Source organism: Patella vulgata, chromosome 7 (assembly GCF_932274485.2).
Source record: "Patella vulgata chromosome 7, xgPatVulg1.2, whole genome shotgun sequence".
In the NCBI taxonomy this organism is placed as follows: Eukaryota; Metazoa; Mollusca; class Gastropoda; family Patellidae; genus Patella; species Patella vulgata.
In genome coordinates, this window is record NC_065885.2 from 17,598,055 (window position 1) to 17,613,732 (window position 15,678).

Sequence of the window (15,678 nt, forward strand, 5' to 3'; positions counted from 1 at the left end):
GTTTCTCATTTTACTTTAATATAAATAACAATACCTATCTTAATCTTATCTTAAATATAACAATCTTTTCTTATTCTATCATAAATATAACAATCTTTTCTTATTCTATCATAAATATAACAACAAGCCAACAGTGAGGCTGATGTCCCCCGCCGAAATAGGAAAATAATTAGAGGACACATATAAATTTATCACAAATTATCTTTTACAAAGTATTGAACAATCAAACAGTATATCTTTACTTATAGTCTAACAATCAAAGTAGGAGAGTTATTGTTTTCCAAAGTCTCGACCAATCAAATTGCGTATCGCTCTGCTTACCCTGAGCAGAAAATGCTCATTATCAAACTTAGTCAAGGTATTACTGTAATGAAACTATACACCAAGTTTCATCAATCTCACTTAATTAGAACTAAAGTTATCGTGTCCCAAAGCATCAACCAATCAAATTGCTTATCTCTGCTTACCCTAAGCGGAAAATAATCATCTTCGAACTCCATCAAGGCATTGACCTAATCAACACATACACCAAGTTTGAACATTCTAGCTCAATTAGGAAGAGAGTTATCGTGCCCCAAAGTATCAACCAATCAAATTGCTTATCTCTGCTTACCCTAAGCGGAAAATGCTCATCTTCGAACTCCATCAAGGCATTGACCTAATAAACACATACACCAAGTTTGAACATTCTAGCTCAATTAAAAGTTATCGTGTCCCAAAGCATCAACCAATCAAATTGCTTATCTCTGCTTACCCTAAGCGGAAAATGCTCATCTTCGAACTCCATCAAGGCATTGACCTAATCAACACATACACCAAGTTTGAACATTCTAGCCCAATTAGGAAGAGAGTTATCGTGTCCCAAAGCATCAACCAATCAAATTGCTTATCTCTGCTTACCCTAAGCGGAAAATGCTCATCTTCGAACTCCATCAAGGCATTGACCTAATAAACACATACACCAAGTTTGAACATTCTTGCTCAATTAGGAAGAGAGTTATTGTGTCCCAAAAAGTGTGACGGACAGACAGACGGACGGACAGACAGACGGACAGACAGACGGACGAACCCATTTTAATAGTCCCCTGCTTTCTTCGAAAGGCGGGGGACAAAAATAAATCATGATATAACATATCAAATGCTGATCTATAGCAACAATAACATAACAATTAGCCGCTGCAAAAAAAAAAAAACCTTTATGAAATTGTTCATAGGCCTGAAGACAACTGGAATAATGTAAGTAACGTCATGTAACTCCTATTCCACTGCCAGTTTTATTACTGTTGCTTGAATACATCTAAATTTAGAGCCGACAATACTAGCACCAGATTTTAGAAACAATTTCTATACTATTTATATTCAGTTCTTCATAAAACATTACCAGGATTTTGATTCAAGCATGTGTGGCCATTATTATAGGCAAAATTTATGTTTTAAACAGTTGGTATAGTAATGGTTGCTATGCAACAGATAATGCTAAGAGACAGTAGTCATGGTAGTCACTACCATGTAAAGAAGTATGCTAATTCTTCTTCCTCTTTACTAGCTTGATCAGCACCTTCATCTTCTTTTTTCTTTAATCGAGGAGGTTCGGAACGGAAAACTAATTTCTTGCCAGTCTGAAATGGAAAACAAAAATAAAGTCTTTAGAAGATTTCTTCACAAGAAACATGGCCACAAGATTAAGATTCAAAATAAGCTGATGTAAACTTTACAGTTTAGACACATAATTTTATTGAGTTTGAAAATAACTAAAGTCTAAAATTTGTAATGTACAATATAAGTATACCTGTTTTTTAGGTTCAGCCTTCGCCCGTTCTAAAGCTCGTTTAACTCTTTCTTCTTGATATTTCTTCTGTTGTTCAATCTTTTCCTCCCTCATCTTTAATCTTCTTTCTTTTTCTTTAGCCTGAAATTAAATGTACAGATATTTTTATAGATTACTACTCTAACATTATAAATCTTACTTGCAATGTGACTACATGCACATATTCAGGGCTGGGCAATTACATTCTTATTTTTAGCAGTGTAATCAATTATCATTATCCATTATTTCATGACTACAGACAACCCTTTTTGTTCACCTACAAAATCAGACTCAAAATGATTTTTAATTCATAACAATAGTTTATAACACTTTAGTACTCATAGTCTTTGCACTATTTTGTTTGATAAATCTGCACCCTATAATACTACATAGATAAGCTCATTGCTTCAACAAGTTTGAATGCAGTAGTATAGGGTTTCTGTTTTGATATGTTGCATGGTTTGCTTTTAATAGGTTGATAAAAAATAATAATTTATTTGTGTTACATAATTAAAAGAATCCAAGAATGATCAGCCACATTTATTTAACAAAACATAATGTTAATCAAATATATAGAATTGATTGGGGTTTAAAGGACAATGTCGTTGTCAGTCATCAACACGTGATCACTGATAGAACTGGTTCAACACATTCCAGATATAATTTTAACAAGGAGATCATTGCTGCAGCAGATGCTTATCAAAGATTTGAAAAAATGGGAAGTGACGCAAAAATTGGCAAACACGAGTTGTCCTTATATAACTGACTGAAGTAACAAGTTACGAGGAAAATATAAAAGACCTGTATATTTCCTTATTTTTATTCATACTATACTTTCAGGGACCATCCCGATTTTAGCAGAGTCTCAGAAATAAAAGTCTGTGTACATCAAAATATAGAGGAATGGTGTATTTACCTTGTCTCAAAATTTCAGCTCAAAATATTGAATCATTTGGACATGAACGTCAAAACCGCTTATCCGAACATGTAACCCTTTTAAGATTTCAGGTCAATTTTTTCGTTGGGTAACCTGATAATCTATTGCCTACACATAATTTTATGAAAATAAAAGTCTGGTTTTATCCAGACACTGTATAATACAGCTTAGTACACCAGTCTCCATTTCCAGATGAAGACTATTGAGTTAGTTGCTCGGCCCTAAGATAGAGGATTTTAAGGGCTTTTAACATATAATTAAGCAGTTTTATTCTCCAAAAAATAATTGAGATAGGCTCTTTAATAAAAACATGGTAATGCACAGACTTTTTCTATTTTTTTTTTCATTTTCTCTTATGTAGTGACAGTCAATTCTTTTTATACATGGCTTGACTTTGGATTTTTTGTACCATCTGAAAAACTAGCCATACTGAAGACGGAGCATGAAAACTCCCAAGGTTATTATTGTTGCATGTCAGATTCAAACTCTGGACATTCCAATCAAGGGTCCAGCACCCTGACCCTCAACAACACTCCCCCTAAACCAGAAAATCTGTAAAACATCTAAGAGTTGAGGCTTAGGCAAGCAACAAGTAAATCAAAGACATAGGTCCATCACATTAAATACCAAACATTACCTTCTCTGCAGCTTCCACTTTGTCTTGTGGCATTGTTTCTATTTGTTCAAATAATTCTTCCATTCTGTTTTCTATGTTTGTCAACATCTGTAGAGTGCTGGATATATTTCAAGATTTATGATTAAACATATCTATGATTTATCATTACAATTAGTTTGTGGTAAAAAATACATTCTGGTTTGTTACAATTCTTGATGTTATCAATAAATTAAGAGCTAACAACATTGGGTGACGCAATATTCAGGTTACCCTGGACTTGTGAACTGTTCAGTAATGGATCAGTTTCTCTACAATTTATATGATTAAAACCTAACCGGAAGGAATGTCCACCTGCCAGAACAAATTATTCAATTAATGACATTAAGTCATCCAGGTTTGATACAATTTCACACTAATGTGCTAGTTTTGAGAAAAGTCACCTGAATACACTTTGGGGAATGTTGCTACATCTTAAATTACTTTTATAACATCAAAATTATAACAATTTATTTTATAAAAACTAACATCTGAAAACAACATAAAACAATTTATATTTGGTTTCGATCAAGGGATGAATCAACATCAAGGCAGCAAGCATTCGGATCAGTGGCTCCACCTGTAGGTTAAATTACAATATCAAAGTTTACAGTGGTAAATTGTCTTTAGGTAATGTGTGATAACTACTCTTGTGATAAAATGAAAGACCATAGCATATAATACAGTGCTATCAGTGTTGTTAATAATTCAAGCAGTGCTGTTACATCGCTGTGTAAATAAATGCATTAGTGATAGAAAATTGTTATAATATGTAAACAAAATGGTAGACAGGACAAAATATTTTCTATTTATCTTATTAAATTTATCTGCACTTTTTATCTGAATATTTTCATATTTTCCTTCTATATTTTGTACTACAGTCAGTACTTGTATCATTGAGAACGTCTACCAAATTCAATTCAAGTTCTACTAAGGTCACATACATCTTACTGGTTGTTCTTATTGTGAATTAATAATATCAGGTTATTAACTTTTTGTGCATGCTTGAGAATAAAATAAATTAGTACTGTGATATCAACACAATATTATTATTGAAGCAACTTGCAACCATGGTAAACATCCATAAAACAATCACTGAATTAACCTGAAAAATGTGTTATTTATGCTGTATGAGAAAAAGAACCGTGAATAGATATCAAGCAAAGAGCATACAAATGAAAATATGTGTATATATACTGCTGGAGAAAAAGAAAGCAATGTGAATGAATATACCAAGCAAAAGCATAAATAAAAGCAACTAACACAATATACGGGCATTAACATGCAAAATTGTATAAATAAGCATATGAAACAAGTAAATTCTACAATAATAAGCAAGCATTACATGCATACACTAAGCATAACAAATCAAGCAAATTTCAGGTACACAGTCCTTCACCAACACCACACTGACAATTAAATTCTTTGAATTTTTAAACTAAAAATTTCAGTATTTTCTGGCAGGTTAGCCCATGAAAAGCCCTAGTACTTTATAATCCATGATACCAGATTTTAAATGTTCTAATACCAAATATAACATTACTTTTCTTTTAGAGTAATTCTTTTTAAAAAAGCATTAGGAAATAAAATACATAATATTGTTTTAAAGTAATATTTTGAGAATATCAAAGGTGAAGAACTGTATACCTTTTAAAACAATAAGTCAGCAAGCAATGTAATCAAAATATACTAAATTTAAAGAGACATTTTTATGAAAAAAAATATTTGAACAGTTATTTGATTATTTGCTTGGAGATAACAAGCTTTTCAATAAATTTTTTACCAAAATTATGCCATGACATCAGTATTTCTATACTTTTCAAATTTGATAAGAAAAATATAATTTCATACATTCATCAACAAATTTTTAATTGACTTTTTCTTCATCAAATGTCTCTTTAACATAACATGTGCTGTCTAATGCATTATTCATAACCAAAAGACAATTACAATAATGACAACAGAAACATTGGACGGGTCTCTGACTAATAAACTCTGATTCTGTAACTCAACACCAGATGTCTCCACTAACCTGATGTTTGCTTCGTTGTCACCAATACATCCCCGATAAACTTCTTCTACTTTACGATTTAACGATGCCAGCATCTTTTCCTGATCTTCTGCTTTAAATTCACCATAGTTAAACATCCTGAAATAAAACAATTATTTGTAGAAGTTTTTCATAATTCATCTATATTTAATCATCTATATTTCATTTATTGGTACTTTTACTAGCAATAAAAATTTGTATTTTTTCAATCTTGACAGAAAAGCATAATTTTTCATTCATATTTATAATACTGGATCTATTATGATTTTAATTAATATTATATGAGAATAAATAATCCTTACTTTGATTTCATTTTTAAATCTGCTGCTTTGGCTTCTTCTTTTTGTATTTGAGCATTTAATTTATCTATTTGTTCTTTTAATATCTGGGTTTCTTTTTCCCTTTAAATAAAAAAAAAATCATTATCTGAAAGGACAAGGTAAAACATAAAATTGATGCTATGGATATATAATGGCTCATGTTACAATAAAAGACAATTTATATCATTGGCTCCTAACTACATTACGGGGGGTTGGATGGCAGAATGGTTAGCACGTGCGCGCTGTATCATACGGTCTGGCATTGAGTCAACTGGTGTGGTTTTAATTCCTCGATCGTACGTGACAAGGAGTAGGGTCGCCTGTCCAACCTCGTGGGTTTTCTCTGGGTACTCCGGTTTCCTCCCACTGCTAAAGACCCCTACACGCAAGTGAATTATTGAATTAAAATGAAACCATGTGTTAGTCCCGAAATGACCTAGTTTGTGTTGAGTGGATGTTAAACTCTCTCTCTCTCATAACTACATTACATCACAGACAACCAAAAGGCATGATAGACAACCAAATGACATCACTGATAATCAAAAGACAATCAAATGACAATGATATCAATGACAAACAAAGATATCAATAGCAACCAAAAGATATCATAGCAACCACGGATAATTACATGACATCATAGACAATCAATTGATCTCATTGACATTCAAATAATTTCATAGACTATCAAATAATATCATTGACAATCAAAATATTATAATATCAGACAATCAAATAATTTCACAGACAATCAAATATTATCATTGGCAATCAAATATTATCATTGACAATCAAATAAAAATCATTGACAATCAAATGATAATCATTGACAATCAAATGATAATCATTGACAATCAAATGATAATCATTGACAATCAAATGATAATCATTGACAATCAAATGATGTTACAGACAATCAAATGATGTTACAATGAAATTACTTCAAAATGACAAGATGAACATTCAAACAACAACAGAAAATCAAAATGACACCACAATCAAATGACTTGCACAGACTATAAACTGACATCAGACAAAAAAAAATTATAACTTACATTTTACGCTTTGTTTGTTTTATTGTTTGTTTCATTTCTTCTAGAGATTCTTCTGTTTCCTGACTGTTTTGAATAAGTGATAAATTCTGTTCTTCTAATTCAGCAAATATATCTAATAATTGTTGGGAGTCTGAGAAAAAAAGTTCTAATTCCTGAAAATAAGAATTAAATAAATTAATAACAGGAGTCGACCGGTCTGCATCTGTGCATCAATGAACACAATTTTAAATATAAATATCTTTAGACTAACATGAATACCTAAAAACAGAAGAACATTTTTCCTTCGACAGTGTCTTACTATAAAATAAATAAATCTTACCTCATCACTGTCTTCTTCCTCTTCTACCATAGAAGATGATGTACTCTCTGTATCAAGTTGACTAAAATAAACAAATAAATAGATAAAATGATCACTTAAATTTTAAATAACCAACCTGATCAAAGTCAAGATAAAAGCCCAAATTTTGATAATAGTGAAAAGCAGGTATTTCAGTAACAGGGCAGGTAGTACCTCATCCAGTATAAAATCTAATGCATTATTTCGTGTTAACATCAAATACCTTTTGGAAGATGAAACACTAGTTTTAGGTGTACCAGTTTTTCCCAATCTCTTCTTGAGCTTCATTGCAGCTGAATTAGTTTTCTCTAATTGTTCCATTTCACTTTTTTTAGCATTTAATGCATTCATCTCACGTTCTTTTCTTCTTTCTTCTCTTATTTTCTTTTTTTCATTAATCTTATCTTCTGCCCATTCCTGTAGTTAAAACATTTTTGAAATAAAAGTATTGTGATATTCATCTGTTTAGGAACACCAGAAAATTTTGTAGCTGACCTTCCCTTTCTGAATTCATCCATTTAGTTTCCATTAAATATTTAGTGGCATTTAATTCTCTTCTAGGCGAAATATGTTGCTTATGCTAACGTGTGAAATGCAAAGAGGTACCTGTATGCAGTGAGATTGGATAAAGGGTGTACTATTCTTCACATCAAATATTTATGCTTGTCTTTATATATCCAAGTTGCTATTCCGTTTCAGAGTGAATTTGTTGCATTTTTCAATCAAGCGAACTAATATAATTAATTACTTCTTAATAGAGACTTTGTCTCGTTGTTATACTACATGCCTCAAACTGGTGCCACAGAGAATCTTACTTAAACACCACTGGCCTATATGGTTGTACAAAGATAAAAAGTCTCCTGCATATATTTGAGCTCTGCACATTATAAATAATATCCGAGCTGTGTTAACTTTAAAGGATCATAGTTCTTATGTAAGAGAGTGTCACAAACTATCTATATCAATCACATGGAGAGCAGTTTAGTTTGTACCAGGGTTTACACATATTCTACAACCATGTCTGATGAGTTTTTTAAGGGGAGGCACTGCTCGACAAATATGAATTTTAAAATAACTGGCTTCTAATAATGCTATCAACTTGAAATTTTCAGGAATTGTTCACATCGACAAAATAGGCTAATCGGCAGTTTTGGGGGAATCTGCTTTACTGGTTACCATGGAAACAAAAAAAATCATTCTCTGAAAGTATCAAAGGTAGAAGCCTGGAACTTTTTTTAAAATGTTCCTAGGACATTTCTCTGTGCAATTATCAATATAGTGTTGTTATTGTGTCCTTACATGTCATTCTATGTCAACAAAACAAAAATTATGAAAAATGTTGTTTTCAATGAGAGATTTCAAATGCCAATTTACTAGACTAAAAATTCATTTAGAGTACTGAAAATCCTTATTTGCATGGAACTAACATTACTTAAGTATGTGTGTAAGTTTCAGATATATCTGTTGTAAACTTTTCAAGAATGATTTTTTGTAAGGTTGTCGACTGTTGATATTTTACTTTTTGAGAAATTAAGACATAAAGAGGTAAAACAGCAAAATTTGAATTGCAAGAGTGTTGAAAAGTGCATTTTTTCTATCATAAACCACTTTATATGTATTTTCTTTAATTACAAGTGAAATAAAAATGAATGAACATCACAAATATGCAAATATAAAAAATCGATAATTTGAGTCAAAATTGACATTTGTCGACCCTTGCCTCCCCTTAAGCTTTTGTTTATCTCAAATCAGCCAAGAAATAGTTAAATTAATTGAAATATCTGATGTAATCTAATTGACAGGTAATATCACAACCAAATAAACATTTTTACATTACCTGGGGTGTTAAAGCCTCTAAGAATTTCCTGTAGAGTTGATATTCTTTTAAGGTATCTTCATACTTAGATATCTCTGATTTTATTGACATCATTTGAGCATGAATTCTTTTAATTTCTCCTACTTTCTCTAATTTTAATTTTGTCTCTTGCTCGGCTCTGAAAAACAAAATATTTGAATAAAAATCAATATTAAATAATAACTTAATGAATCAAAAATCAAGTTCTATCTGGGATAACTTAAGAGCCAGGATATTCATGTTGGGAATTAAACCCATAAGTGGGGGGTCTTTGGAAATATGTTTTTTTCTGACACAGAGTTTTATTTTAGGTGAAAGTAATATATTGGTGAATTTTAATTGATAAATTTGGGTCAAACGTTTACAGACTCCCACTCTTTCTCTAATTATATGTGGTCTGGTGATAGATCTATAAATAAACCCTTTACTTTTTGTTACTATTACTAAATTAGTTTCTGGTTTCTTTTTCAACTTTATAACTTACAGTTTGATAGCTTCTACAGAATTTTTGTCATTTTCTTTTAAAAATTCATCAAACATTGCAGCGTCTTCTTCTAAATATTGTTCTGCCAATTCTAATTTTCTTTCTTCAGCTTGAGCAATTTCTTCTAATTTCCTCATTTCATCTCTTTTCACACCAAGTGAATACTGCAAAATAAATTTATTTAAAGATACATTATGGGAGATTCGATAACGAGTTGGCAGTTCTCACTATAATAGTTAAAAACTAGATAACGTAAAGGCAATTTGCTGAAAATTTCATTCAAATTGATCCACTATGAACCGAGAACTAAGCGAATGAAATTTCTGCCTAGCCTCGGTCATCATTACTAAAGTCAGTACGATAAACAGCATAGTCTTGATTATCCATTTAATCGAGAAGGCAAGTTATGCAGTAAATCGGCTCACAATCCACTTAAGATCGCAGGCTAGCGATGCCATCTAGAGTTGATTATGGTCTGGATAAGTTAATTAATGTCTAATTAATAATTTAGATAACATTTCAGGCCTAAAGAAAGACCTGCAATAGACAGATTTAGCTCTTGCATAATGTATGTTTAATATTTAAAATCTATTAATTAATAACAAAATACCAAATGAAAATGAAAGAAAAAGAACCCAATTTGATTAAATTCAGATATCAATATAAATGCTTTACATAATAAATTATAGGGGTAACCAGAGACATAAAAGCCCATAACATGATATTATAATAATGACCTACAATAATTTTTTTCTTCTTTGACATTTAGAGTTTAATAAGAATTTTCTTTTTCTCACCTGAACTAGAAACATTTCCCGTTTTTTAGCAATATATTCTGCTAAAGATTCTTTCTCTACATGCCTATCTGCAAATATAAAATTATACATGTAAGGATAGAATTTCAAATAACTCATTTATGGATCTGAATTTGTCTACATTTCTGATATCCAGTGATTACGTTTCTAGTGTAAGGAAAGATTTGTAATATAAGAATCTTCAATGAAAAAAATGGAATTAAACAGTTAGAAGGTTTAATGGATCCATGTGATTTAAAGCGTCGACACAAGGATCCAAAATTTTCACAGTCTACAACAGAATACAATACAGAACAGCTGTATTCATCCGCAAACAAAAATAGTACCTAAAATTCATGTACATTACATAGGTTTAAAAGTCAAATGAGATCAAATGAATAGAGACGTCTTTAATATATACTAAATATTCGTATCATCCCAAATCGACAATAAAACAGTGAGAAAAAGGAAAATCTAAGTAATGGCAATCTAATTAACATAAAATTTACGACATAATTGATTCTTCAATGTTTTGATGGTGATCAGGAAGAAAATACATCTTATCTCAGGAATCCGATAAGATTTCCAAAAATAAGATCACTAGAATTATAGATTGTTATTCTACAAAGTCGAAAGGTATGTTAGATTTTTCATTCAGTCAAGTTAGAGCGAGTTTATTGCCATCCTTTGAGCTCCAAACCTGATAGAAATGAAGGCGGAAGTGGCCATAATAGTTTTAGAGATCACTACGTGATGGCGCTCCTGCGTCGCGACAAACGGGGCCGATTTGTCAAGACTTTTACCTTTTTTTCTAACCACCAATGTGATTATTATTTTTGCAAATATGAATTTTTGAACATGGACTAAGGTGATATATCCAACATCTGGTGACGAAATATCTTGATTACATAGAAACTCATAAAAAGTATCATTTAAAAGATGTGGCACAGAATAACCAAATTGATTGGTGATTTACTAAAAAGAGAAACTATTTTCATAAAATAAGTACGAACCTCTAGTAACAGCGATTGTAAACTGGGGATCATCTTTAACAGCTACAGATTTGTCTGGATCTTCTTCTTGAATTTCTTCATCAGAATCAACGGGTCGAATCATTGATGCTGTACGGAAATTAACACGGGTAGCATAGGTTGTTTTCTCATGAACTTTCAATTGTCTTTGTTTTAATCTTTGCTTTAAAAACAGAATAATGAATAACAATGATTTTCATTCTCCTTGTTTAATCACATACTCTATATGAACTTCTTGTAGTTATTTTATGTAAACAAACTTTGTTCATTTTGTATTTTAAAAAGACAAAATAAATTGATAAAAAGAATTCTGATCCTTTTTCAATATAATTTAGTTTCAGATTTTTACTACAGTTATAGGAGAGTATTAATTTTCTGGGTAAATACAAAATTAGTACTACACTACAGTAATAATATTCAAAAATTAAAAATTCACCAATTGATGCCGATTTCATTGACAAAGAGAATTCCAATTTGTAAAATTTGACAGAACACACCTGTTTCTTTCTCTGTCTTTCTTTATCTCTTAACATAAAGATATCGCTATCTAGAGGCATCTTAAATGGATTTCCTGGTGGCATCATATCATCTGTAAATAAAAGACTAGCGGTTAGTATGCAAGATACGCCCACATATTGCAGGGAATGGAAAGAGTACAAGCTAAAAAAAATGGGATTTTTTTGTACAATCAAGGGCCATAATCCAGGAAGTTACAAATATCTAAAGGAACCAAGATCTATTGGATATAAACATGTATTTTAAATTTTTGCGAAATTCAAACTTAAACATGCATTATGCAAGAGCTAAATCTGATTATTGCAAGTCTTAATTTAGGCTTCAGATGTTATAGAAATTATAAATTAGATCTTTATTTAAACAACAAGACCAATATCAACTCTGTAGACCCACGGATGGCTCGGCTACAGCTCGGATTTAAATAGGGTTTCACTAATTGATTAAATCAGATATGGGTAACCTGATGAAAATACGTCAGTTAGATCGAGGCTAAATGATAGAGTGTACTTAGCGAGGCCGCTGTAAAGCGTTTCCGTATGCCATTGAAAACTTTACTTGATAATTGAGATATGTAGGTGGAATTAACGCCTGTCAATCAAACGTTCGGCGAAGGTGAAGACACATTTCGCTACCATTTCTAGGCAAATATTACAACGATGATAACTATGTTCAGAATAAAGTAATTTGACTGAATTTTTCAATATATTCTTCTTTCATCATCTACTTTTGAACTGTTATAGCAAGAATGGCCATCTCTCTATAAATATCTCCCATAATGTATCTTTAACTTTTATTGGGGTCAGGGTGTAACGGTGATATATTTAAACGTTTTTTTTAAATCAGATACAAATTGTGACCTCCAGAGGGACCACAAGCTAAAAATTTGACTTTTTGTACAATCAGGGGCCATACCCCAGGAAGTTACAATGCAATATGCGTATATATCGAAAGGAACCAAGATATTTGGGTTATAAACATAGATTTCAAGTTTCATCAAAAAGCTAAAATCATGATTTATCGTACAATCGGGGGCCATAAATAAATCCATTAAGTTACGGTCCGATACATGCCAATTTTGAAAGGAACCGAGATCTGTGGGAGATAGACCTATATGTAAAGTTTTGTCAAAATGGGATAAAAATTGTGACCTGTAGAGTGACCGCAAACAAAGTCTAGACGGATGTCCGGACAGGGGCGATGACAATATACATCCACATGAAAATGTGGGCATATAAAAAATGCAATTCACATAAGGTTAATTTTTATTATTATTTTTAAAACAATATTCATAATTTAATAAAAGCACTCATCTTCCACCACAGAGCTGTGCACAGTCAGAAGTTCTTTAGAAAAACATTAAAACAGTATAAAACTTAAATCTACATAATAAAATTATGTAGGCCCACTTGATGTTTTACACATACACAAACAACCTCAATCTTAATTTAATTACTTAATACTTAATGTTTTTACAGACACAGACAATTATTGAGGAAACTACACACTGTACTTACCTGACATGATAGAATGGTGACTAGAATCTGATTTAGCTGAGTTAGGAAAGGTAACTCTACCAGACTGACGAGAAACTACATCTTGTCCTTAAAAAAAAAAATAATTTAAAATATATTTTCTTTTTACAATAGATCTACAAGACAAGTTTATATATTAATCTACCGGTAACTAAAATTACAGGTAGTGAAGAAATTGGTGAACAAAACAAAAGCAGAATTTGCTTCAACTTTTTTTTATAAATTTATACATTACAATGTCCAATTTAAAACTCCTGAAAAATATTAATGTAGTGTCGTCAATTCCACTTGAATTTATTTTTGCTGTAAATTTGTAAATTTACAGATAAAGCTAAAATTGAGATGTACCGGGTCATTGAAATAATTTGTGTGTACACACAAAGACAAATGAAATTAAACTTATTAATAAACAAAATGACTTTTATTTAATCTTTTAAAACAATTTAAATTGTACCACTGGTCTCATCAGTAATCGAAATAAGAAATCAAATCAACCCAATTCAACACTTTATTTTGCAAATCTTCTGTAAGCTTATTCTGAATAGTAGTTTTTAAGTTAGAAATATTTACTCACTAGATTTTTTTTCAGAGATTTGTGAATTAGCTGGTGATACAGCTGTTGATCTTTGATTTGGAGAATCCGACATGGTGAATCTAAAAGAGAAAAATACTTAAATAACTCAGTAAGACAATATTATGACTATATTCAAGGATTCTAACCAGTACAGTAAATTTTATGAAAATGGTTTGCTTTTTATGTCATGTGTAGGACAGTGTGCCTATTTAACATTATCCTATTAATGGAAACTATGGCATATATAAGAAGAAGGATGCTGATAAGTAAACAGTTCCAAGTAACTCATTGGAATATTTAATTGTGCAATGGATTTTATTTAACAGGAGTTGCCTTCAAACACACAGGTAAGTTTATAATAACCAAAGTTAAGTAGTTTGTTTGTAATCGAAGAAATCTGTTTAATATTTACGACAGTTCAGACAGTAGGTGAAGTTGATACCATCAATATATTATGCTCATTACGACAATGAATTACCGTACGTATGCTTTCTGTCGTGTCAGGAGTTATTTTCAATTTAAATTTAACTACCTTACCTACCTGGGCTAGAAAGTCGGTACAGTCATAAAAATCAATGAATCTGATTCAGAAGAAGGTCAACCAAAAAACGCCAAAATCTGACAGGTAATGCAATGCCAATGGTTTCAATCTCCTGAATCAAATTGATTGAGAATGAGATTCAAATTGTGACGATTGATTGATGATTTGATTTTCCTCCGCAACAAATGAAATGTTGTTTAATGGCACGTCAGCTCCAACCGGGCTATATTGCGCCAAACATATGGTGAATCTATCGAGACAAATTAAAACAATATCACATAATAGGCCTAATTCAAGTAATTGAATTTATAGGATAAAAACAAATATCACAGAAAATATATTAATTAAAAATAAATATAACAAATCTTTTACATATATAAATATTTAAAACAATATACATGATTAAATATATACAATTAAAATTGAAAATAAAAGTTTGTCTCTTTTAAAAATGTTAACACTTGATCATATACTATAGCTCCGGTTGAGCAAATAGCTGACGTAATGACTGGCACCTCCGCAACAAGAGAAACTCAAAATCAAAGAGAAATGAGTCGAATCTTGATAAAGTAACAACAGAATTATTAATAAATAACAAGGTTAATGCACAGCAGTTACACTTACGTTAAAGGTTCAAAGAGACGAATGACCGGGGAACAGGGGTATTCCTTCACCTACAATTTCAATAATGACAACTGCCGGCCATGTTGTAAACAATCGACCGGTTGCCAGTGACAACGACCTAAGGGAAATAACTTACCGAAAATATTTAGTCTTGATCGTCCAGGTTATTATTATTACTGGTCCATGCTGATACATTTCGCTCAGCACAGGTTAAATAATAATAGGGGAGGGGAGGGGAGGTTAGGGGAGGGAGGGGAGGAGGGGGAGGGTGTATCCAATAGAAAAATATATTTGATTAAATCGGCTAAATATGCAACCATTTTAACAGATAATACTGTACACTATGGAAGATTGTGACACTATTGGTTTTAAAAGTACAAATAATTTGTTTTAAGCAATGAATTTACAGGAATGTTAGATGGGTAGACTATTAATTATAAGGTCAATGTTACAGCTATCCAAAGATATAAAAGTTTCTGGGTTAAATAGATTCAAGTTGTTTCACTCAATCTTTAGTAAAAATTTGCTTTTTTGATAGGCCCATAAATATTGAGAGGATAAAATATAAAAAT

General features: G+C 31.3%; 1 protein-coding gene across 2 annotated transcripts; it reads right to left on the reverse strand.

Annotated features, from left to right (window-relative positions):
- Nucleotides 1–15,240, reverse strand: LOC126827726 (cilia- and flagella-associated protein 100). Of its 2 annotated transcripts, XM_050557221.2 has the most exons (17): nt 15,107–15,233; nt 14,483–14,594; nt 13,942–14,021; nt 13,350–13,436; nt 11,817–11,908; nt 11,302–11,482; nt 10,292–10,359; nt 9,495–9,658; nt 8,993–9,149; nt 7,379–7,572; nt 7,138–7,198; nt 6,819–6,970; nt 5,749–5,847; nt 5,429–5,545; nt 3,382–3,478; nt 1,790–1,909; nt 1–1,619 (listed from the first exon to the last, which is right to left on the reverse strand). In XM_050557221.2, the coding sequence occupies exons 3-17, from the start codon at nt 14,012–14,014 to the stop codon at nt 1,503–1,505; spliced, it is 1,779 nt and encodes a 592-aa protein (XP_050413178.2). In that variant the 5' UTR covers nt 14,015–14,021; nt 14,483–14,594; nt 15,107–15,233; the 3' UTR covers nt 1–1,502. The 2 variants fall into 2 exon arrangements, with proteins under 2 accessions (XP_050413178.2, XP_050413177.2); XM_050557220.2 differs by lacking the exon at nt 14,483–14,594 and having other exon boundaries at nt 15,107–15,240.
- Between the last annotated feature and the right edge of the window lie 438 nt (nt 15,241–15,678).

Bases quoted from the DNA above. Each gene is read 5' to 3' on its own strand.
- LOC126827726 (XM_050557220.2), bottom strand. From the start codon at position 14,014: ATGTCGGATTCTCCAAATCAAAGATCAACAGCTGTATCACCAGCTAAT. The intron at 13,437-13,941 runs GTGAGTAAATAT...TTTTTTTTTAAG, and splicing joins AATCTCTGAAAAAAAATCTA to GACAAGATGTAGTTTCTCGT. The intron at 1,620-1,789 runs GTATACTTATAT...TTTCCATTTCAG, and splicing joins AGGCTGAACCTAAAAAACAG to ACTGGCAAGAAATTAGTTTT.